Raw genomic sequence first — 23083 nt, 5'->3', positions numbered from 1 at the left:
AGAGACTTTCTTCAGGGTGAAGCCCCATTGCTTCCACTCACTGCTTCAGTTTCCCCACCTGTCAAGGAGGGATGACAGTACCTGCCTACCTCACAGCAGTAGGGAGTGCAAATACAATTACATATGTGGAGGAAAGAGAATTCTTTCACAGAACTTGACAAATGTGAGTTATTTACACAAATCCTATTTAAAGAAACCTGTGCAAAAAGCTATACTGTATTTTGTACATATAGGTCCTCCTCCCTTTGTTTGAAAATAAATGCAGCTGATGGCACTCATTTATTAATTATTTTAGAAACACTATTGGAGTTGGTATGCCTAGAAATTATACCCAACACCCCTATATACAGTTGTTCATACTCATGAAATGTAGACTTATAAAGTGGATGAATTTTAACGTATGTGAATTATACCGCAATAAATCTGATTGAAAACATATAAAGAAAAATGTAATTTGGGGTTCTGAGTCAAGAGCCCTACTACTTTTTAAAGTTGCCCAGGACAGCACTCCTTGTCGTAGGAACTGAATTTATAAATATTGGATTCTGATGTTCTGCAAGAAGCATGGGGCAATGGGGCACCAGAAGGTGAGCAGGGTTTCAGGAAACACTTCTTCCTGTCCCAGCTCTGTCACGTTTAGCAGTGTGACACAGGGTAAGTCATCCTTTGAGCTTCACTTTACTCATCTGAAAGTCTGTAGCTTGTTCTCCCAGAACCCAACTAACTTCCTTTTCCTGCCTTAGAGTATAAACCTTGTTCAGCCCAAGCCACTCGACCACCTTCCCCAAACTCCAGCTACCCTGGGGAGTGGGGACAGATCTTGTGTGTTGGAAGGGATATCTGGCTTTCTTGACAGTATATTCATCAGAGGGCTCGTTTTCTCAGTGCAAGTGCCCCTGTTTCCTAGAGTCTCTCACCCGCTCCTTCCCACGCGGGACCTCTCCCCCACCCACCAAGGTTCTTCTGTGTTGTCTAGGGGATCTCTAGGAATGGACTCCAATGCTCAGCACTGTGGGATAACTGCCACCCAGTAGATAGTAGAGATGCCACCTAGATCTGGTTCCTGCAGGCCTATCCACTGCCCCATCCTGTCAATAGCCAGACGTAGAAGGATGGAAGTGGGGCTTGTCTTTCAGCGCCATCTTCTGGACAGAACTGTTAGCGCTGATTCTTCCTACTGCCTTGCAGAGAATGCTGAGATATTTTATTTGGTCTCAGAAGTTTTGTTTTTTTAAAAAAAAGCTTATCAGCTTCCCTATAACCAAGTTCTGAATTCTAGACTTTCCCAGCCATCTCTTAGGAGACAATATTCCAGGAGCCCTCCAGCTTTCCAAATACAGGGCTACACCCTCTGGAGTGGTAGGGATGATCCCTAACCCAGTGAGATCCAGAAGCAGATGAGGCCAGTCTCTTGCAATCACTCCATCAGTGAACCCCTGTCTCCACATATCTACTCTCTATATCCCTAACATACCCAAACCAGAAATCCCTGTCAGTCACCAGGAAGCTGTTGCCTGCAGGCAGGGGCATAGCCTCCATGATTTTCAGAGTTTTTTCCTATCCTCAAGTTTTCCTGGATGAAGATTCCTTGGCAGCCATGAGAATAAAATACTTACGTACCTTCAATGCCTTAAAAACCAGGTGTCTGGATAAAGAGAAAGTGTGGATCTGGTCAAATGGAATCAGATCTCTCTCACTACTTCTTTTTCTTTCATTTGGTCTCGTGTGTGTGTGTGTGTGTGTGTGTGTGTGTGTGTGTGTGTATGTGTCTAGTTTCAGAATGATGATAGGTGAGGGTGATAAGAAGGCATCAAATATGTCAACTATAAAGTGGATTTATTATTTTTAACATAGTTTTCAGAACCTAAATGTCCAAATCATTGTCCCTAACAAAGTGATCCCTTTGGAACTCCTCTTTTGGAATGATTGCCTGCAATTATCTAAATTCAAATTCTAGGTGGACTTGATATTTGCAAGATGGTGACAATGTCAGCAATAATCTTGACAGCACTGTTTTATATAAAGAATGAGAGGTGGCTGTAATGAAAACGATTGCCTCTGTGGGTCATACACTGACCCTAAATTCTTATCCCCCCTCTTCAATCCACCTTCCACATTGCTGGCAGAGTTCCTCGCTCAAAACACAGAGTTGATATCACTTATCTGCTTGAAAATCTTCAGTGGCTCCCTATTACCTTCAGAATACAAGCCAAGCTCTTTAGCTCTGTGGTTGGAGCAGAGAGCTATGGGCAATGGAGTGAGACCAGCATGGGTTTAAATCTCACCTCTGTGCTCTGAGGCATATTATCCAAACTCTCTTGTCCTCGATTGTAAAAACTGGGCCAACAGCATCTACTTTGTTAGGTTGTTTTGAGGACAATAGTATTTCAAATGTGTACAGAGCAGTAAACTCAGTAATAATAGCAGTTCCTCCGCATGGTGTTCAACACTCACTTGACCCCGTTGCTACCTGTCTAGGGAAAAGCCTCGTGTCTCAACACACCCCAGGTTCCCCACAGAGACACACGTCCTCCATCCAGCTACATTTGCCTACCTGCAATTCCTTAGACAGAGATTCTCAGCCTCTTTGCTTTGCTTATACTCTTGCTCCCTTTGTAGTGTCTCTATCCCCGACTTCTCTCTGTGAAATACTACGTAATACACCATTTCTTCGGTCAATGATTATAATTTCTGCATACAGGACTTTGTTCTCTTCTTGGGTCAGGAGCTATCTTCCAATTCATCTTAGAAGCTCCCACCAACCCCTAGCAAGGTGCCTGGCCCTGAAGAGCCAGTTAGTAAATGTCTGCTAAGAGAATTCATTCCAAAGGAAACTTTATTTTACTACTACGACTACTACTACTCTTTGTCAATACTGCTTTTCTTAGCAGAGTCCACTCTGAGTGATGGCCCTGGTCTACCTGTACAGTGTCAAGTCCACATGTGTTTCTTAATCACTTTCATTTCTTTGGATCCTCATCTAAGATATTTTCCAGTTTTAGATGGAAGAGAGTAGGAAACAGATGAGAACCATAGAAATGTTGACAATGGAGTAAAATTTGGCAGCCACTGATTATTATTTTCTTTTTTAATGGTGTATGATTTACCTACATGAAATGACACACACCTTATGTGTAAGCGCTATGAATTTTTACCACCACTCAGATCAAGATATAGAACACCATTTGATTTTCAAAGGTATTTCTACCTTGAAATGTCTCTCAAATCCCTTCTCTCCTTCCAACCCTCCACTTCCACCACACGGGGCCCAATTACTTGCTAATCAGTTTCCCTCCTTTTTCCCCTAGTTTCTGGCTCATGGCAAAACTCAAATATCGAATGAATGAATGAATGAATGAATGAATGATAAAATGAACAGAATGCACGAGTATTATTAAATGAATAAGACCCAATTTGGAGGGAAAGGGAGGTCTGCCGGGCGGTGCCCATACTGCTTTGCCTATTATCATGCTCCGGAACTAAAGGGTATCTACTGGGAATTCAGAGGTAAGAATTTTTCTCTCTATAGTTTCAAAGGGAGATTGAGGTCACAGAAAGTTTGAGCCTCTTAGGGGAGGGCTCAAGCTCAATCCACACCCCACTCCCAGGCCTGCCTGGCCCCGCCTTTGCCAAACTGTGCCTCCCAGAAAAGACACCCAAAGGGCCCCGATCCAGTCATCGAGGGGCCATCCATCATTGTCTGGATGCTAGCCAATCTGATCAGCTCTGCCTTCCTGCCAGCCAATGACCAGAAAGTTGGGGGCGCGCGGAACCGGAGAGGGGCCGATCGGCTCAGGATGGTATAAAGGGGGTCTGAGGACCTAGCAGTACCACCTCTGTGCCCCAGCCTAGTCTAGGTGTTACTACCGTCCCCCCTGTAGCAGAGCACTGGGGCCAGGGCTTCTGTGTGTGCCCTCTGGCTGGACGCAGGGCCCTGGGGTCTCTGTTTTGGACGTTCCCTGGTGCCAATTCAGTAGGAGGAAAGGGAGCGCCCGTAAGCCCCCTTCCCCACATATACTCAAGACCCTCTGGGTCGCCCACGAGGGCAAGGGGGAGGGGAATGCAGAAAGACCGGGAGGGGCCCTGGCGGTGAGAGCAGAGGGGAAGGCAGGCTCTGGCGGCCACTCCCGCCTGAAACCGCCCTCTGCCCTTCCCGAAACCCGGTCCTGGGCAGACAGCACCCCGCCCGCCCGGTGCTCCTCGCTCTCCTCCGCGCCCACTGGCTTGCTCCTGTGGCAGCGTTAATGAGGCCGTCTGGGGAGAGTCGGTGCCAGCGGGCAGAGCTCTAGGCAGACAGCCAGGCCCGCAGTCCTAGTGGCTCCACGGGGCTGCGGGCCCGAGGCGGGACAGGGGACGCAGCGGGGTCTCCCTCTCTGTCCCCAGACGGCCGGATCTGCAAACTTGGGCTCCGGAGGAAGGAGCTCCCCTGGGTCCTACGGTTCTGCGCAGCCCTCTCTGCGCTGCCCTCTCCCCACTGCGGGAGTGAGCCGGCTGCTTCACTGCAACCGCCGCCCCATAGTCCTTTAGCCACAGTGGGCCAGGACACCTTTCAGGTCGCCTCTTTGTATTGCCATGCTCCTTCGGCTCATTCTTAACCCAGTACAGTCCCTGTGTGAGTAGGGGTTCGGATGGCCCTAGCGCAGGGATTGCGGGAAAACCACATCTCTTCTCTCCAGCAGTTCCCCTCCCAAGCCCAAACACTTTAACCTTTCAGAGCCTCGGTGTGCCCATCGGTGAAATGGGGATAGCATCGCATAGTCCACACGATTCGCTGAGCTAGTTCGTGGAAGTGCCAGGCCTTCCCATTCCAGTTCCTGTACAATCGGAATTGCAGTGCCAGGGCAGGCGTGACTTAGTTGCTAGGAAACGACTTTGCCCCTCCAAACCTTAGGGTCCTGTAGAGGCGTGAACGGAGCTGGGCACCGGATGAGGCCGCATATTTGCCAAAGTATATCTGGAGAATTTCTCATTTCCCGTCGCCACACTGGCCCCTGAACTCTACAGCATTTTAATTGCACACTCTTTTTTCCCTTTTAGAGTTGCTTTTTGGAATTATTTACTGTTATGGGTTACGTACAGTGTACATAATGTATTTGTTTACATAACTATATCGTTTTCTCTAATTACAGAAGTAGTCATGCCCATTATAAATATCCAATCTTAGAGAGTTTTATAATGGAGGACGCAGGAAACCTGCAGGAACAGCCTCAATTAACATTCAGGACTCGCCGCTTTCTTACTGTAGCCGTTGGCGGAAATTCCTGTGCCCATGTTGGCTCGGAATTCGCAATGCGGGCCAAGCGTGCAGGTTGCCCGGGCAACGCCCTGTAGCGGGCTTTGAAGACCCTGGATAGTCTCGCAGGAGCCGGGATCGGTCCCGCCCTGGAGGCGGAGTTAGTCAAAGTACAGGGACCCTGAGGGAGCGCGTTTCCCGCCTTTCCCTCCAGGTGGCGCTATAGGATCGCGGATGCACTCCTGAGGCGGGGTTGCCCTTAGCCAAGGCGCCAGCGAGGGGCGGGTCCGGGACTAGGTCGGGGCGGGGCGTGGACCGGAGGCTGCAGTTAGCACGGGATCGAGCAAAACGAGTCTCCGGGAACTGAACATTATAGACGCTCTCGGGGACTTAAGTACATGGACGCAGAAAGTGTACACGTCAGAAAAAAAGGAGAAACGGGGGTGGGGGTGGGGTTCTGGGACGGGGAGAGAAAAGGGGTCTCCCAGAAAGTTGCTCTGTCCTTCCCGTTTTCCCCTGGGGTCCCTCTCCACCCCTCTTCTCTCCCTCTGGAGCTGCGATTCTTCACACCCTCTGGAGCGCACTGGGTGCTCTGGACACTTAAGGCAGGGTGGGGGGCTGGCTGATGCTTGCTCGCCGCCAGCGTCCTGGGCCAGCCATGGCAAGCTTGCATGGCTCTGGTGCCCAGGGTATATGCCAGTATAGGAATTCTGCGGTCCCGGGCATGCCAAGAAAAACAGGCGTGTTGTTCCTCAGTTTGTCCAGAGGAAGCCTTACGCCCTTCCCTTCTGGAGGCTGGGAATAGAAAAGTGACTCAATCCCAGTGGGGCCACCACGTGTGTACCACCTTTTGTCTCCTTTTCCTGAATGTGCCATTTCTCCTATTATTACTTTTACCGTGTCACACAATCATACCCAAGTCTCCCCCGCCACATATGGGGCCTCATGGTATCCCTGTCACACCCCCTCACAATGTTAAGTCACCCCCTTTCCCTTGACCCACGCCTCCCCAACCACAATATGCCCTGGTAATGGGCATCCTGAAGATGAGCCACAAAAAGTGCAGGCGCCCTTAACAGAACACACACACTTCCCGGGCCAAGAGAGGAGACCATTGGTAGGAGACAAAAGCAGGTTTATTAGGGCTCTGGGGCCAGGATGTCTAGGGTCTGACTTAAGGCAGCTCAACTGGTTCTCACCGTCCAAGGGGCCGGCCAGGGCAGTGAGAGGGGTGACTCAGTGCTGAAGCCAAACCTTTGCTTCTCAGAGTCCCTGGCCAGAGACCTCAGGAGTCAGTTCTGGGAGTGCCTGGGATACAGAGGTGTCTCTCCTGTCCCCTGGGGTCTTTGTGGCTTTTTTGCCAGGATTGGGGAAATAATCTGGGGGCAGGGAGCCTCAAATGCACAGCCTTCATTTCAGTAACGACCATTTAATTTGTTCCTTGGCAGACTGAAGAACCTGGCGGGGGGGGAGGGGGGGGAGTTAAGAGAAAGAATTGGCGGAAATGTCAAGTGCCTTAATCAACACTGCAGTGAGAGGGAGGTCTAAGCCCACCTTCTCTATGGGTCCCTGAAACTCCCCTTCACTAGGTGGCAGCAACTCATCTCTGCCTGGCTTAAGTGGGGACAAGCCATCCAGACGGAAAGAGCAGTCCAAACTGGCTGCAGCCAGCTCCCAGCCCAGGCCCAAGGCTGCCCAGCCCTCTGGTTTCTGCATCTGCAGCGGTGGGTGTGGCGGCAGGCCCCATATTTCCCATGCCATGCCATGCGAGCTCCCTCCCACAGTGCCACGTCCAGGCAGAGACTGAGCCCAGGCCTGACACTTCCTGAGCTCAGACATCTCAGCAAAACTCTAGCTCTGGCCTTGGCTGGCAGTGTGTCCTCCACACCCCACCCCAACCCACTGCTGATGTGGCATAGCTGGCAAATGGTGGGTCGCCAGACACTGCTACGGGACACATGCATTCAAATTGTTCAGTATCATGTCCTGCTGAGGAAACAGCCTCAGTCCGACGCTTACACGAGTCCATACAACTGCAAACACAATGCCAACTTGGTGGCGACTCCAGGTAGGTCCCTCATATTGTCCCTCCAGCCACCAAGCTTCATTCCCTTTTTAAAAAGGTCCATCCTAAACTGTTTGTCCCTTCCTCCTGCACAGTCTCCCTCCTCTCTCAGGGACAGGCTGACCCTGGGGTTCTCCTGCTTCTCCTAGCCAGAATTTAACTTTCTCCTCATTTCATCTTCCATTCACTACCGGCAACTTCCTTGATTTTTACTCAAGAATTCCATTAAAAGTATTATGTCTTCATTCTTTCCCCCTTTGGAAAAATAGGAGCTATGCTAAGAGCTTTCCATACATTAGCTCATCTAATTCTCATAATAACTCCATGAGGAGTGTCCTATGATTTCCCAAGGCCCAGGGAGGTTGAGTAACTTGCCCTAGGTCACCCAGATTCTAGGTGGTAAGGTGGAACATACGAGTACATCCTGGGATGTACTCACAGCACCTGTTTTTATCTGCTCTGCTCCTCGCTCGCTAACCTCTTTTGCATGTGAAAACTGCCATGCAGCCTCATTTCTCTCAGTAGGGTATTTGGAGGCCTAGGAAACCAGGAGGAGGAAGAGGCAGGGTGAGCACCAAGGGCAGTGACAGGAAAGTGGGCACCACACCTGGGGCTCCACACGGGATGTTACACACCCATCTCGGCCTGGGCCACCACAGCAGGAGGTAGTTAGTTAGTGCCAGGGCAGGAAGCTCCATAAAAGCAGGATTAGTCTGAGCAGAGAGACCTGTGGGCAGATAGAACAGAGGTCAAGCAGTCAGCCTGACAAGCAGGAAGTTTGTGCAGCTGGGAAACCAGTCAGGCCACAGACCCACAGACCTCTCCCTTGCCCCACATGCACCCCCCCGATAGGACCATGCAGGGGACTGGCGGGGGTGGACTTTTCCACAGCCAGGTCACTCAGGGGCAAGGTAGCAAAGTGGGAAGTGGAGAAAGTTAGATCCTACTACAGATTTAAGTGTCCCTTTACCTTTCTAGTGTTGACCCTAACCATGAGGGATGAGGGTTTGGAGGAAAACCCCTATTTCACATCCTTTCTGTGCTGGGGAGGAGCATCTGGGGCCTGAGTCCATGGATTGCTTTGGGGGACAAGTAACTCAGACATTTCCAGGGTGGGCAGCTCACCCTAGGGTTTCAATACAAGCCACACCAAGCCAGGAGATGAGGTGGGCTGCCGATAAGGCGTGCATCACTTATTAATCCCCAGCTTGGCCCCCCCTTGGAGACTCTGAAAGCCTCCCATGAATCTCCGCAAGAGATGGCCTGTTGCTGCCTCATCCCTCCCACACCCTGACTTTTCAGCCTTGATAGCCCCTCTGGGTCCCCCTGGGAGGCTCTGCTTTACTTCTTCCTCTAGCCCATATCCGGCCAATGCAGGGGACCTACCTGGGCCACACTCTGTTCAGTCAAGCTGCTGTCATCTGCCTGTAGGGAAGCAGTATCAAGAGGGTGGTCAGACCAGGGTGAGGGTACTGGATGAAAAGATAGAGGTGAAGGGGCTTGGGGGAGGTGCTGAGGTGATGGGTGATGCGGTGGTTAGGGGATCGTGGACTGCACCTGTATCACTGTTTAGTGGAAGGACTACAGCCTGTCACTTGAAAGCCAGGACCTCTGGGGCCCGTCTATGGTACAAGGATCATAAAGGAATGACGGGAATAAATATGGGAGAAAAGGGCAAGGGAGACCAATCCGGGCAGCGGGGGTTCTATCTAGACTAGATCCCCACTCCCCAACCTCAAGGCCAAGGCAGCCACCTCGTGTCTCTTTGAGAGTTTCTTTATTTCCCCAGTTTGTACTTCCCACGAGGGAGGAGGCTGAGATGCTTGGTGATTCTATAGGGGGAGAGGACAGGAGATGGCTTTTACTAACTGACACTGCCCCCAAACTGCCGCTCCCCCCACAAGTGCATTGTCCCAGTAGTTGCTTCTGCTACAGGAGACTGGGTTCCCACCATCTGAGCCCTGGCAGCCCCAGGTGCAGGGAGGATGGGAAGGGCAGCCTGGAGGAGATGCGAGTGAGGGGGCACGCAGGAAGACTCACCCTAAAATTCACTTTCTGGATGACTTGCTGGGGGTCGCTCTCCAGAATCACGCTACAAGGCGAGAGAAACCAGGAGGAACATCGGCGACATGATTCTCCCCTCCCTCACCAAATCCTGCAGCACACCCCCTCCTGCGACCTTCCCACGGATACTCAAGTCACACGTCTCCCTCACCACGGGGAGCCCTCGCCTCTCACTCTCCTACACTTCAGACCTGCTGGTCACACACTGGGTCAGGGACTCAAAAACTCAGAGCTCTTGAAAGTTCACTTCACCTTCGAGGTTTAGGACCGGATTCAGATGTGGTGAAGGAAGGGCGCCTCCCGGGGGGTCCCTATCTTCTTTCACTTTTGTTATATGCCATGGGGTCATGCTGTATACAAAAGCAATGGAACCTATCTTCCCTTTGGATAGACCCAAATATCGAGTCTTTTCTCAGCTAGTGGGCACTCTTTCCTAATGCATTCACTGGGCGTGCTCTGGAGCCATTTGTGGGTGTGAGCAGGGGTGCAGGGGTGAGGGCCTCAGTGTGGCTGGGATAGAGACAATGGAGACTGAGTACTCCTTACTCAGTGAGTCTCCTCCAGGGCAGAAGCCTAGTTTTATTGCTGTCCTAGTCCCAGGGGAGTAAACAAGTACTTCTTGAGAGCCCTTTCCAGGCCCCATTACAGGGGCACCCCAGCCCTATGCTCCCTCACCAGAGGTTCTTTCACCCGTAAAGACAGAAGCATCTCAGGCCAAAGCTCCAATTCAGGTCTTGACTCGACTGACACTTCCTTGATTTTCGTTGGAGAGAAACTGAGCTACTCAAGGGGCACAGACTGGGCCTTCTGAGGTCACAGACCCAGAAGCTTATAAAGCTTGACCGGCATCACCGTATTTAATCCCCACACCCTATGCGGTAGTTCCCTTATCATCCCCTTTGAAAGGTGGGGAAAGTGAGGCTCAGGAGAGTAAGTACCCGGCCCAGTTTACATATCTAGCCGAGGTTGGAATGAAGCTGTAAGAGTGGGAGGTGTGAAAACAGCAGGGCTCTGCCTGAACAAAGTCCTTCCATGCAGGGGCAAGCATCTGTGCTGCCTGCTTCTCCTGGGCCCTGGAAAACAAACCGTTTCCCCCAAATGCTGCCTGTGCAACAGTTAGCCATAGCTGGACATCAGATTCCTTTCTTGTTTGCTTGACTTTGGCTAACATTGAAATGAATCTCCATCCTCACGAGTGGGGTGGGGGGATGAGATCACAGGGAATAGGCTGGAGGAAGGGAGGAAGACGTTGGCTAGAGAGCCAACAATGTGCTGGGTGTAACCCAGAGCTGATGACCCTCAAAGGCACCTCCTACTGAGTGTCCCTGACCAGCCCCTCTTCTCTCTACCCCTTCCTCACCCGCCATCCACAATCTCGTCCAGCACCAAGAAGGCTCCGTCCATGTTCTCCAGCAACCAGCGTTTCTCCACATTCTTCCTGGAGGCAGACGCAGCTCCTGAGCCTCCCTGTGGCCAGGAGGAGCTGGGCCCCTGTCTAGGTGACACCGACCCCCCCTCCACACATTCCCCACCACACCCGAACAAGCCCCGGGAAGGACAGTGTCAATGAGGGCAGTGCTTGTGCAAGGGATTCCTGAGCAGCAGGCCAGCTTCCGTGAGCCCACCTTGCCCAACCTCCCACGCTTGGGGCATGGACACTGTGCCCCCCATAGCACCCCTAATGCATTTCGTAGCTAGATTAGATAACTACAGCTCTACTACGGTCAACTGTGTTGACTGGAGACATGTATTTTTGGATAATCCTAGTTTCGTTTCCCCAGGTCACGTTCACTGGGATAGATACCAGCTAACTGAATGGAGGTGCAGTGAAAACCACCCTGAGCTTCACGTCCAAAAACCTGATTTTGAGTCTCTGTGCTGATAGAAACAGCCTGTACCCTCAGGCAAATTACTTAGCTTCTCTAGAGCTCCTTTTCTGGCCACACCCTTGCATGGCAATGCTCTGGGTGACACCAGGCAGTCCGGTAAAAAGCAGCGGCCTTCAAGGGGGATGCTCCAACTCTAGCCTAAACCTCGTGGGGACTTCAGGAGAAAAGCAGGGAGGAAGGGCCCTGCCTCTGTGATGTATAAAGGCCTAGGGGCTGGGAGCCTTGAAGGGCAGACGTCCTCACTCACCTTAACACGTGGACCAGGGACTCAAACAGGCAGGTGAGAACAGACATGAGCATCAGCTGAGGATGGGGAGATAAGGGAGGAGGAAAACGAGAGAGCTTGAGGGTGAGAAGGCGGAAAAGAGACCTCAGAGCCCACTTACATGGGCAGTTGCTCCTTTCCAGAGAGGACGGGGCTAGAAACTGAGTGCAGCTTGAACTTGGAGGGCACCTTCCCGGGTACGGGTTCGGAGCACACCACGGTGCGACACTGAGTGATGTTTAAGAAAGAAACAAAAGCTTCTGCAGAAGCTTCACAGGCTTCATTTCTGGTTCCCAAGGAACCTAAGGGGCATCCTGGGTATGCCTTGTACCAGAAAAAAAAAATCACTCTGGCTGCTCCCCAACCCCCAGAGCCTAAAAGGAGGGGTGCCAATGGTAAGCCTTTAGAACCCAACTTCTAGCCCAGACTCCAAGCCATTCCGCCACGGACAGACCCTCCTTGTTACCCCAACCTACTGAATTCACCTCATTCTCGTGGGATGAGCCAACCACATACAGGAAGAGGTCAATGCTGCTCTTGTAGACGATGGTCATGCCCCCGAAAAATGCGATCTCACCTAGAATTGGAGGGGACTTTCAGTTCTGGCCACGCTGCCTGGCCCCTCCTCGCTGTCTCCATCTCTGCACCTCTCCCCCTATTTCCTTCTTCCCTTTCCAAGGAATCCTTGGAAAGACTAGCACTAGGGACACTACATAGGCTACTCTGTGTCCTTCCCTCCACCCTCTATTTCTAGCTGCTGCCTCCTTCTGAGGAGTCAACAAACCCAGTGCAAAGTAGACCTTCCACTCCTTCCCACCATGCGCCATTCCTTGGATCAGCTCCAGGCTGGTGGGAGACCCACAATCCAGTTGGCTTCTTCCCCTGAGAGAGGACTAGGTGTCCTGGGGGTGGGCAGTTTGAGAAAGGTGGGAAGTGAAGGTTCCCCACAGGGAGAGGAGAACAGCTGGGAAGGAAAGAAAAAGAACCTCTGAAGGGAATGGCCTGTGGGTGTGCAGGGCCAACAGGGGCAGATGTGTCCAGATGGAGAAGACGACAGTGTACATCTGAGTTCTGGGCGAGGAAGAGAAGGACACTTACTGTCAGTCCGGCTGGTCTTATTGAAGACATTTTTCTCAAAGGCCATCTGCTCCTTCATGGAGGGGAATGTGTCATCATAATACTATGAGAAAGGGAAGGAGAAGGGGTGATAGCCATTGCACAGAGCCTGGCTCCTCCATGGATGGGTGGCAGGGAATGGTGGGTGCTGGTCAAATGCCCCATCTCATCCTTATTGTCCTCTATGCCTGACTGCTGTTTCCCCATAAACACAAATTATAAGCAAAGAAAGTAATACAAGTAGAGGAATTTTGAGCCCTGATTTTGGAGTTCTCTCCTGATTTCTTGGAGGCTTTTGTCCACTCAGCAGATACGCGGTGTGCTAAGGATTGGGGTCACACTAGGTCACAGTGTTTCTACACAAACCTGGGTCTACAGGAAAGAGGGCACAGCCAGGGGTCCTTCGTCACAGTAACAATCATAACAGCTACTTTATTATGCCCACTACACAGATGGGGAAACTGAGGCGTGAAGAGGTCAGGTAACTTGCCCAACATCTCAGAGTAGTAGGGGCAGAGCTGGGATTCAACACCAAGGATGGTGTGACTTCAGACAGGGTTATAATGGAGATGAAATATCTAAGGAAAAGTTCGTGGCATACATTGCACAATTAAATCAATGTTGTTTTGTTTGGGTTTTGGTGAGCTTCTCTCACTTTCTTAATCTGAACATGGATGTGTCCTGCTGGGAGGAGGTCCTAAAATCTTTGGCATGGCTGATCCACCTCTGACTATCTGCTGGAGCAAGGCATCATGAACTCAGTTTTCAATTTTCTGGATATGTATTTTGCCAGTTAGTACTCCTTCTGCAGGCAAATTAGGAGTCTCCCTGCTGGCCACTGAAGGCATGAAGAGAAAATGTTTCAGCCCCAAAGAAACAAATCTATCAGGTATTTCATAGCTAATTTAGATGCTATAGCCCTTCTATAGATAATGGTGTTGACCATCGGCATTTATTTTTAGATTACCCTAGTTTGGTCTGTCCAGGCCGTGTTCACTGGGATAGATACCAGATAACTGAATAATCTGTGGAGTGAAAACCACCCTCCCGAGCTCCAAGTCAAAATACCTGAGTTCAGATCTCTGTTCTGATATTAACACTTGTGACCTCCGGCAACTCATTTATCTTCTCTAGACTGCATTTTCTTCATTTGGGAAAAAGTCAGATTACATTGTCTCTAAAATTATCTGGTTCTAAATTCTTAGACTCCCCAGACTAAATCCTTAGCATTTATTAAGCTGTGTAAGAAAAGTCGGTATTGCTTGTTTAGAATTTGGGGACTAGGACTCCTGGGTCCCAGGTTCAACACTCCACTGACTCCTCAGGAGGTCCCTTCCATGCCCAGGGTCTGGCTGGACAGTGGAAAGGTTGATGAGAAGACATTTCAGGGACATGAGTAGAACCAGGGGAACATACAAGGGAGCTATGCCCCCCTCTTCAGGGGCCAGCAGTGTCACAAGGCAGGAGGATGGACAGAATGATCTTTGGAGGGTCTACGCTGAGCTGCTCTGACTCATAACAGTCCACAGTGGAGTCTCTCCTGCGACAAGAGTCAACTGGTTGGGGACTTCTATTCTTGGGGCTGTAGCACAATTTTCAGGGGCTCTTTGGTGAGCGTGGGAGGTTACCTTGGCCAGCAGGCGGTGTCCATCATTATCTAGGATGAAAACAGCCTTGATGGTGTAGAGGGAAGGTTCCTGTAACTGACATGGGAGAAGCGGGGAGCTCCGTTGGCCCCTGACTCGAGGCAGACGCCCTGTCATTGGCTTTATGGGACCTTCGGCCCAGGAGTCCATGCTCAGGCTCCAGCGACCTCAGCCCCAAAAGTCCATAGCTGGTTCGGGCCCAACCCTGAGCCACAAGGGTCAACTCCGGCGCCTGCTCCACTCCCAGGCAGATGTTCCACTGCAGGCCCTGGGTGGGAACTGTGCCCACTGGGTGCAGAAGGTCCGTCCGGGCCCAAGTTCTGTCATGCACTGACTGCTCCAGAGCCCGAGTCGGAGTGTATCACAGAACCTGGGCCGGGGGGACAGCGGTGCGCCTCCTCCTTCCAGCTGACCCCGGGTCGAGACTGGACCCACGCTCTGAGCGCGCCCCCCGCCCCCTGACCCGGGTGGGCTCCGGAAGCACGCATGGCAGCCCCTACCGCCCCTGGGAGTTCGAGCCCAGGGCAGCCCCACCACTCCTTACTCCTCCCAGCAGAATCTCAATCCACCCCCACCCCCAAGCTGTCCCCATTGCTGCTCCAAACTGATCCAGAACTTCAGCGCCACACGGACTCAGGACAGGCCTGGCGAGTTCGCACCGGGAGGAACTTTTTCTCGCCGGCCCTGGCCCGACACCCTCCCTGGGAGGCTTGGTGGTGGCACCAAGTTCCCGGCGCCCGGCGTGCGAGTTGTGAGTTGGCTGCCCCCACCCCCACCCCGGCCCTGTTCCCGCCGTCCCGGACCCTGGCGCCCGCTCGTCTGCTCCGTACCCGCGGCCCCGTGGGCTCTCCGGCTCCGGCGGACGGTGCCGGACCCCCGGCCTGGACGGCCGCGGCCCCCACCCCCAGGTGCGGACGTGGCCAGGCCTCCGGCCGCTGCATTCCGCTCGCCGCCTCGCGCTGACAGCGCCGCCCGCCGCCCCGCCTCCGCGCCTGCCTGGCCCGCCCGGCCGCCCCCCAAGAGGCCACCGCCCTCCCCTCCTTCCCGGCTCTGTGCCTTTCCTTTTCCCGGGCCCTTTCCTTCTTTGCGCCCTCCCTACTTTCGCTTCCCGTCCTCTCTGCCTTGCGCCCCACACTCCAGCTGTCCTTCCCCACCTCTCTTTTCTCCTCTCCTAATCAGCTCCTTTCCCTTCCTTAAAGCCCAGAGCTCTCTGCACCCTCAGTTCGTCCCGGGACCAGCCCCTCTGTCCCCTTCTGCCTCCTTTCTGGACTGTGGATTTGGTTTGCACCGGTGTCTGCAGGCTGTCCTGGGGCTCGCAGAAAACACAGGCAAAGTTTGGTTTCGTCTCTAACTTCTAGTGGGTACCATGGGGACAAATATATCAGGTCATCCTTCGAGCCTCAGGGACAGGTTCTAGCAGTGAGAGTAGATGAGGACAGCTCTGGAGAGATCCCCCTGTACAGAACAGGCTCTCCCAGTGTTGTCAGACTTCTCGGGAAAGGGAGCCACGGCCCCTGGGATCCTCCACAGCAGTCTCCCGAGACACAGACAGGACACAACCTGAAGCAAGACAGATGCCCAGCAGCACAGATACTCCACCAATGGCATCAGGCTTTGCCATGCTTTGGTTTTTTGGGTCTAAGTAGATCAGAGGACAAACTTTCCCCTCAGGATACTCAAGGCCAGCGGGAAATTAATGCTCCGTTGTTCGCGTTAACCGTACTTACTCAAAACACCATCACGCCTGTATTTTACACTTAAACACTTTCACATACATTACCTAATATAACCCACACCTGTGAGGTAGGTATTACCACTCCCCTTTTAAGGAAAGGAAGACTCAGACCTTTTCAAGATTGTATAGCTAATAAGCAGTTGAATGGAGATGGAATTGAGGTTTCAGACTCAACATTTCTTCCTCGTTCTTCTCTTCGAGGCCTATATTGGACACCACACACACTCATTGCAGATCCGGGCCAGATGGGCTTTGCCTCTGCTGAACAGTAAGTATCACGTCTTCTCAGTAAGTCTCAACTTCAGTGTTTCACCAAAAGGCCCCCTCTTGACACCCTCCGAATTTAACTTGATAGGTCTCTCCGGTCACATTCTCCACCTCTGCATCCTACTTATTTCTTACATTATACTTTTTTCAGTCTCTAAATATTATTCTTAACTAATTTGTTTACAAATGTGTAGGGTCCTTCCCCAGACTTTGCATCCTATGAGGAGAGATCTGATATGTATGCCTTGCTCACCGTGGAATCCCTGGGGGCCCAAACAGGGCTCAGCACTGGATAGGTATGTAATAAGCATTTGATTAATAAGCGAATTAATAAATGAATTCAGGATGAGGGCGACCATGTGTAAATAGTCAGACTACCTATTTTAAACAAATAATAATTCAAATGTATTTATTGATGAAACCATACTTTATGTGCTGTACGAATATTTATGGAGTGCTTACTATGTACCAGGTACTTTTCCAGTCACTGGGCTACAAGAATAGATAAAATAAAATCTTTCCTCTCATGGAGTTTATATTCAAATGTTTGTGTGTATACACACATTTCTGTGAAAGACATAATAAATAAAAATAGATATGTGAGTTGGTGCGAAGTGCTATGAAGAAAAATAGAGCAGGAATGGGGATCAGGAATATGAGGGATTGCGGGGAGCAGGGCAACATGTCCTTTTCATTAATGTCACTAGAGAAAGCCTTTAAGAAGGTGATGTTTGAACAAAAAGCTGAAGGAGTTGAGAAAGCAAGCCATGCAAACATCTGAGGAAAACATCCAGTGAGTGTCTTTCTGTGATGATTTAGCAGGCACACCTGACTCTTCCTTGCAGGCTATCAGAGTTAGAATAGTGACCATTAACCAACACTGTTTGGTGCAATGGAGGGGAAGACGCAGTATTTTATTTGTTTGGCTTCCAGATCATCACAAGTTATGTCGGTTGTCATGCCAGCTTGATACATTATATATAAAAAAATGCTGATTTGATTATTTCGATGCCTTAATATTTCTGTGAGCCAGTCCATTTTTAGTTCATATTTACAAGGACAACACCAAAAAGCCTCCAGAAGCATTTCCTAGCTTGTGTGTGGCAAACGGTACCCACAGTGGGAGAGGGTCAGCTTGCAGAAGGGAGGGAGGGAGGAAGATCTGGGAAGATAGGACACTTAGGGGGCAGGTATGACTCCATGGGGAGAGGTGGGAGATGAGTTAGTTAGGAGGAACGGATAAGAAGGTGCTGGAGAGGAGGCAGAGGGGCTGGTACAGAGAGGCCAGGAAATGAAGCTTAAGAACCACAAAATCCTCATCACCAGGTCAGTTGCTCTTGTAATCAGCAGGATCTCTTTACATCTTAAGTGCTGTGGTGAGGAAGTAAATTCAGAGCTCTCAGGGTGAACTTTTCAAGGAAGAGAGTATCCTCGATGGCTCCTCCCCAAACTCCCTCATCAGAGACCCCAGAGCTACTTTCTCTCCTCAGGGACCCCCAGCCTAAGGTGCCCCTTTAAAAAGGTTCTGTGTAAAAATACAAATGTTGGGACAGTGTCTTCCACAGAGCATCGCCCCAAGAGGACTTTACAGTGTAAGCCCCACAACACCTGAGAAGTGAGCAACTGCAGGAGAAAAGCAGCTGGACAGCCTCCCCAGAATGAGGAAGCCGGAGCTTGCTCTCTGCTCCCTTCAGGGTGGGTGTGCTGGGGGTTGGAGTCTGTGGAGTAGGTGGGCTCAGAATTGGTCCTGAAAACACACACACACACACACACACACACACACACACACACACACGCACACACGCTCTGTCCTTCAGAATCTCCAGGAGACCAGAGTCAAATGGATTACCCTCGGGGCCTTGGTATATCTTGGAGGTTAGAGCATTACTTTTTCTCTGACTCACCCTCCTGCTGCCACATTTCTGTGATGTCTGTCCTAGGATTTAGGCATCTGTTCTTGTGTGACAAGAAACAGCTCCCTTGGGTAACAGTCTCTCTCTACCATTCCTGCTATAATGTCAAGAGGGGGTGGTGTGTGTGGAATGTGAGGTGTGGATGAGTGCTTGTGGCATCCTCCAGAGAGAATATGAAAGCTTCCCTGCTCTGTCTGCAGGGTGGGTTTCCAGTTGACCATCCTAAGGACAGCTCTCATTTCTTTAACATGTCTGGCTTTCTCTGGGATAATAAGGTTGTAGGGTGGGCAGAGAGAGAATTGAGCAAGAAAGGGACTCAAGCTCAGCGCTTTGCACGAGTGGTTTTATGCACAGGATCTGATTGTTAAACGTTGTGAATATGAATATTATCTCCCTTCAGCTCTGGAGGCCACAACTAGTAAGTGGCAGAGCCAGATTTTTGAACCCAGCTCTGAGTCCAAAACATCCGCCTCCTAATAGCTAGCACCTGATTTTGACAAGCCACATTGAGAACTATACAAAGAAAATTACCCAACATTGTTTGGGACCATGTGATGAGAACATACAGGACTGCTGAACTCAGCTTTATAAAAATGTTACACCAAGACAGGAATGAACAATGAGGCATTTCCATTGACTAGATCAAGGAAGAGGACATTTTGGGATTGAGAAAGAGGACATCCTAAAATCAGGTGGTAATTCTAGTCCGTGCTCACCCATTACCACGGTTGTTCTTTTTCACCCAAGTTGGATTCTTGCTTCAAGCTAGTGATTCTGTACTCTAGCTGCACAGAAGAATCATTGACGGAGCTTTTAGAACACCCTCATGCCCAGGGCCACTCTGGGAGACCCTGACTTAAGTGGTCAGAGATGGGACCTGGGCATTGGTATATTTTACAAGCCTCCCAGATGATTCTAATGTGCAGCCAGGGTTGAGAAGCAATCTTTTACAACAGCTGTGATAGGGGTGCACAGGGAGAGAAGGTGGCTTGCAGAAGAGCTTTACCTATGCTGATGGTTTAATGGTAACAAGCTTGCTAATGATGTTTACCATGTAAGAAAGGTGCCAGATGTCTGGATTAGCTGGAAAATTGATTTCCTTGCAAGACATGCTAACCTTTAGTACTGACAGGATGCAATCCTAGAATCTCTCAGAAGGGTGTAAGGAAATCTCAGGCAGGCATCTAATCCATTTCTCTGGACTAGATGGAAGGTAAAGAGTGAGAAATATTTATATAGATTAGCAGCATTTAGAAACATTTTTAAAGAAAGGAAAAAATAACAGGGCAACTAGAATAGCAGAAAGACTGCATTTCCCCTTAGGGGAAAAAACAATTCCTGCTGTTCCAGAACAAATCCAAGCCCCAGCCTGTCTGCCTTCCCACATCCCCTTCTCCAAGGGTTTTCTGGCAGGTGTCACCTTCGCAGGATGACTGGAGGATGGATGTGCCTGCGGGTGGCAGCAACAGCTTTTCTTACAGAGGAAGCTGGGTTAACAGGACGATATAAGCAGGACGAGTGCGGGTTTCAGTGTATAGTTAGCTGGCTCTTTTTATGACCCCAAATCCCTGTGCGTTAGACTCATCCTTTTCTTGGCTTCCCACTGCCTTCTCTTCTCTCCTGAGCACCCTGGACTTACAGGGGCAAGGCCTGGTTTTACTGATGGCTCTTAGCCTCTCCCTTAGGGAGAAAGAACGTGCGCTCACATTTTCGTGGTCTTCTTGGTTTGATTTAATGGATATACGAGGACTGATGACACATCAGTAGAGGATCTTTTCTTTTGCTTCTTGGGTAAATGTCTTATTAACAGCTGTGCCAGGCAAAGGAGGAGGGATGTCAGGGGGGAGGGAAGAGGGTGGCTTCCTGGGAGAAGGACACACCCTGGATTTTACAAGGGTAATCAGTGGGTTCTGGGAAGGTTTGCACCTGCTCGGACTTGATCTGGAACCCTCGACAGAGTGGAAGACAGTCTTTCAGTCTCCACTCCCTCCCATGGAGTATTAAATATCCTGGGTGCCCACACCCTGCCAGCCTTAACTGCCTGCTGCTGACTGAGATTGTCTCTTTATCTATATAGTATTCTCAGTCCTTGAGATGGGCCAGCAATTATCTGAGTCTTTCCCTTTTTCTTCCCATCTTTATGTAATTGCTAAGCAGGAAATTTTTCTAACTACCCCCAATAATACAGTTCCTGATCCATCTCTCTCCACTGCACACTCAAATAATTACTACACACATTTAAAGACAGTATTTGAAGTTGGGAGGCAAAAGAACATGAATGGGATAGTGTGGGCAAAACCAAAAGACTTCTCCACCTCTTCTCTAAGGATTCACACGGAGCCCCTCCTATTCTCAGCGCCTGCCATGCCCTCCACTCCCAGGACCCCAGAAAGAAGAGAACGGAGAGGATGGGTAAGAGTGTTATCTCAAGAAACTTGAGAGTCATTAAAGAATGACCAAATGAATTTAGGCATTCAGCGATGTGACAGTATCACGTTATCATGCCTTCCTACCTATAGCTGCCATTTCATTTCAGTGAATACTTACTTGGTTTCATGTTAGTCATGTGTCCACTAGATGACTTTATTCCTTATCCCAGGCATCTGGTACCCTGCTATGCAGCTCCAAAGAAACTTGGAAAATACAAATGAACTTGTCCAAAACATTCAATTTTGTTGGTGCTAAAGTTTCCTGACACCCCGTAAAGGATTATCCAGTTTTCGTTTAAAACTGTGTCCAAGTTTAAAATTGTTCTGGATTTGCTGTGTCAATCTCTCCTTCTACCTTCTCAAAAGTCTTGTATTTAAGCCCTGTAACTTTGACATAGTCTAACCTTGACATTTTTGTTCCATGGTCTTAAAATAGTTCCTTCTCAACCCCCTTAGTATGGTTTTAATGATCACACCTCAGTTTCTCCTCCTTTCTTATCCAATAGCAGTGGCCTGAGGGGTCTCAGCTCCCGCTCCCCGCACAAGAATGCAGGATATGGTGAGGCCAAAAAGGAATACCCACGGCACCATAGATAGGAGTCATACCAATATATTCTTGCTGGCTGCTGGGTTGGAGACATAGGAAGCAGGAGCCACATGATCTGCAATCTGCCGTCTACTTCTCTGCCAACCTCACTTGCTAACTGCAATCCACACTTGCCATCCACCATCCACTGCTAGTGTAGCCACAGCAGTTATATTAGTGGCCAGTGGCTCACTGGTTACAGCTGATGGCCAGCCGGTCACAGTTGATGGCCATTTATGACCTGAGCCAGCACCTTTCCACGTGAGGCTGAGAGCCTGGAAACTGCACTCCTTGCTCTGTCCCCACACTCCACCCCTACAGGGTCTCGCCTCACAATCTACGCGACAAGTGTCTTCTGCAAGGGACCCTGTGCGAGGAGCCTGGAGGTGAATGCAATATCCTGGACACAGCCAGACTTTCTGGGCATAGCCAGGGTTTCTCAGGGCACCACCAATCCTTCTGGGCACACCCAGACTTCCTTGGATTTTTCGGGTACCACCAGTCTCCCCAGGCACAGCCAAGGGCTCTCAGGGCACCACCACTCTTTCTGGGCACAGCCAGACTTCCTGAGCAAAGCCAGGGTTTCTCAGGATACCGCCAGTCTTTCTGGGCATAGCCAGGGTTTCTCAGGGTACCGGCAGTCTTTCTGGGCACAGCCAGTCTTCCTGGGGACAGCCAGGGTTCTCAGGGCACCACCAGTCTTTCTGGAACAATAATGGCTCACAGCTAAGGTGCTTACACAGGAAGCAAACATCCACCAGTTTTACTACATGGTGGTATGGTCCCAAGCAAACAGTCAAGTGGTCCATCAAATCAGGAGTGGAAGGCAATTCCCCATAGTCCACAGTCATTCGCCAGGGCTGTGCACCGGCCCCGCAACGTGTGCCCTCTCCGCAGGGCGAGGGCTATAAGTCCTCTCCAACTTGGGGGTGAGGGACGACCTTGACCTCACCCTCATCTCCCACGGAGGACTCAGCAAGTGTTTCCTCCTGGGATTACAAATCCTGCATCCAGGCTGCCTCAGCAAGCACTTTCCAGCCCACACAGATGCAAGACCTTTGCTTTCTCTGGCCTATGCTGGTGGGAGAACCGTCTACGTCTTCCCACCCCTCCACGGGGGTCCAGCTCTCTGGCAGCTGCTCCTCCTGGTCTTCCTGAGACTGAGTGTTCATACGCACAAACTGCTCCACTGCCCTTCGGAGAGCTTTGGCACCGTACCCTGCTCACTTTGACACGTCATACAGGGTCTCAGCTCTCATTCCTTGCACAAGAACGCAGGATATGGTGAGGCCAAAAAGGAACACCCATGGCGCCACAGATAGGGGTCATACCATTATAGTCTCGTTGGCGGCTGGGTTGGAGCCACAGGAAGCAAGAGCCACACGATCCGCAATCTGCCGTCCACTTCTCTGCCAACCAACCTCACTTGCTAACTGCAATCCGCGCTTGCCAGCCACCATCCGCTGCTAGTGTTGCCACGGCAGTTACATTAGTGGCCAATGGCTCACTGGTTATAGCTGATGGCCAAATAGCCACAGCTCATGGCCATTTACTTCCTGAGCCAGCACCTTTCCACGGGAGGCCGAGAGCCTGGAAACTGCACTCCTGGCTCTGTCCCCACAAGCAGTATTTACTACCTTATTGGTCTTATTAATTCAGGGGCTGAACAGTCTCCCATTTCCTTGGTGATATGCCATATCCTTCAAAACCGTATCTCCTTCAGTATTAATTTCTTTTAACAGGAACTTCTAATCACAGGCCTGCCTGCTTGAATTCTCCTTCAGTTATTCAGTAAATTTTTATTAAGTGTCAGTACTAAGTTCCGGGCACTGTTCTAGGTTTTGAAGACTCAAAAGTTAATGCACAAAATTCTAG

The 23083-nt window shown here is 50.5% G+C and overlaps 1 protein-coding gene and 1 long non-coding RNA gene across 5 annotated transcripts; one reads left to right on the top strand and one right to left on the bottom strand.

Moving 5' to 3' along the window:
• Positions 1-6351: 6351 nt before the first annotated feature.
• On the bottom strand, positions 6352-15267 carry COPZ2 (coat protein complex I subunit zeta 2). 3 transcript variants are annotated; one of them, XM_074319889.2, is made up of 9 exons: positions 15109-15267; positions 14261-14335; positions 12615-12696; positions 12002-12093; positions 11499-11554; positions 10723-10800; positions 9339-9390; positions 8685-8723; positions 6352-6691 (listed from the first exon to the last, which is right to left on the bottom strand). In XM_074319889.2, exons 1-9 carry the CDS (start codon positions 15217-15219, stop codon positions 6644-6646), a joined length of 633 nt encoding a protein of 210 aa, XP_074175990.1. In that variant the 5' UTR covers positions 15220-15267; the 3' UTR covers positions 6352-6643. The 3 variants fall into 3 exon arrangements, with proteins under 3 accessions (XP_074175990.1, XP_088658345.1, XP_074175989.2); XM_088802219.1 differs by lacking the exon at positions 6352-6691 and adding an exon at positions 6700-8025; XM_074319888.2 differs by lacking the exons at positions 6352-6691; positions 8685-8723 and adding an exon at positions 8993-9130.
• A 30-nt stretch (positions 15268-15297) lies between these two features.
• On the top strand, positions 15298-21412 carry LOC148756547 (uncharacterized). Of its 2 annotated transcripts, XR_016022902.1 has the most exons (4): positions 15298-16281; positions 16475-16576; positions 17834-17975; positions 20521-21412. It is a non-coding gene; the product is annotated as an uncharacterized LOC148756547 (long non-coding RNA). The 2 variants fall into 2 exon arrangements; XR_016022901.1 differs by having other exon boundaries at positions 15399-16576.
• Positions 21413-23083: the final 1671 nt, after the last annotated feature.

This window comes from Rhinolophus sinicus, chromosome 12 (assembly GCF_057876585.1).
Source record: "Rhinolophus sinicus isolate RSI-liver-muscle chromosome 12, RSI-T2T, whole genome shotgun sequence".
Lineage (NCBI taxonomy): Eukaryota > Metazoa > Chordata > Mammalia > Chiroptera > Rhinolophidae > Rhinolophus > Rhinolophus sinicus.
Note: the sequence above shows the minus strand (reverse complement) of the source record. Positions and strands in the feature narration are given on the sequence as shown.

Coding starts and splice junctions, on each gene's coding strand:
- COPZ2 (XM_074319888.2), bottom strand. CDS start 15,219: ATGCAGCGGCCGGAGGCCTGGCCACGTCCGCACCTGGGGGTGGGGGCC. Junction 14,336..15,108: donor GAGAGCCCACGGGGCCGCGG/GTACGGAGCAGA, acceptor CTCCCATGTCAG/TTACAGGAACCTTCCCTCTA. Junction 9,131..9,338: donor TCCAGAAAGTGAATTTTAGG/GTGAGTCTTCCT, acceptor CTCCCCCTATAG/AATCACCAAGCATCTCAGCC.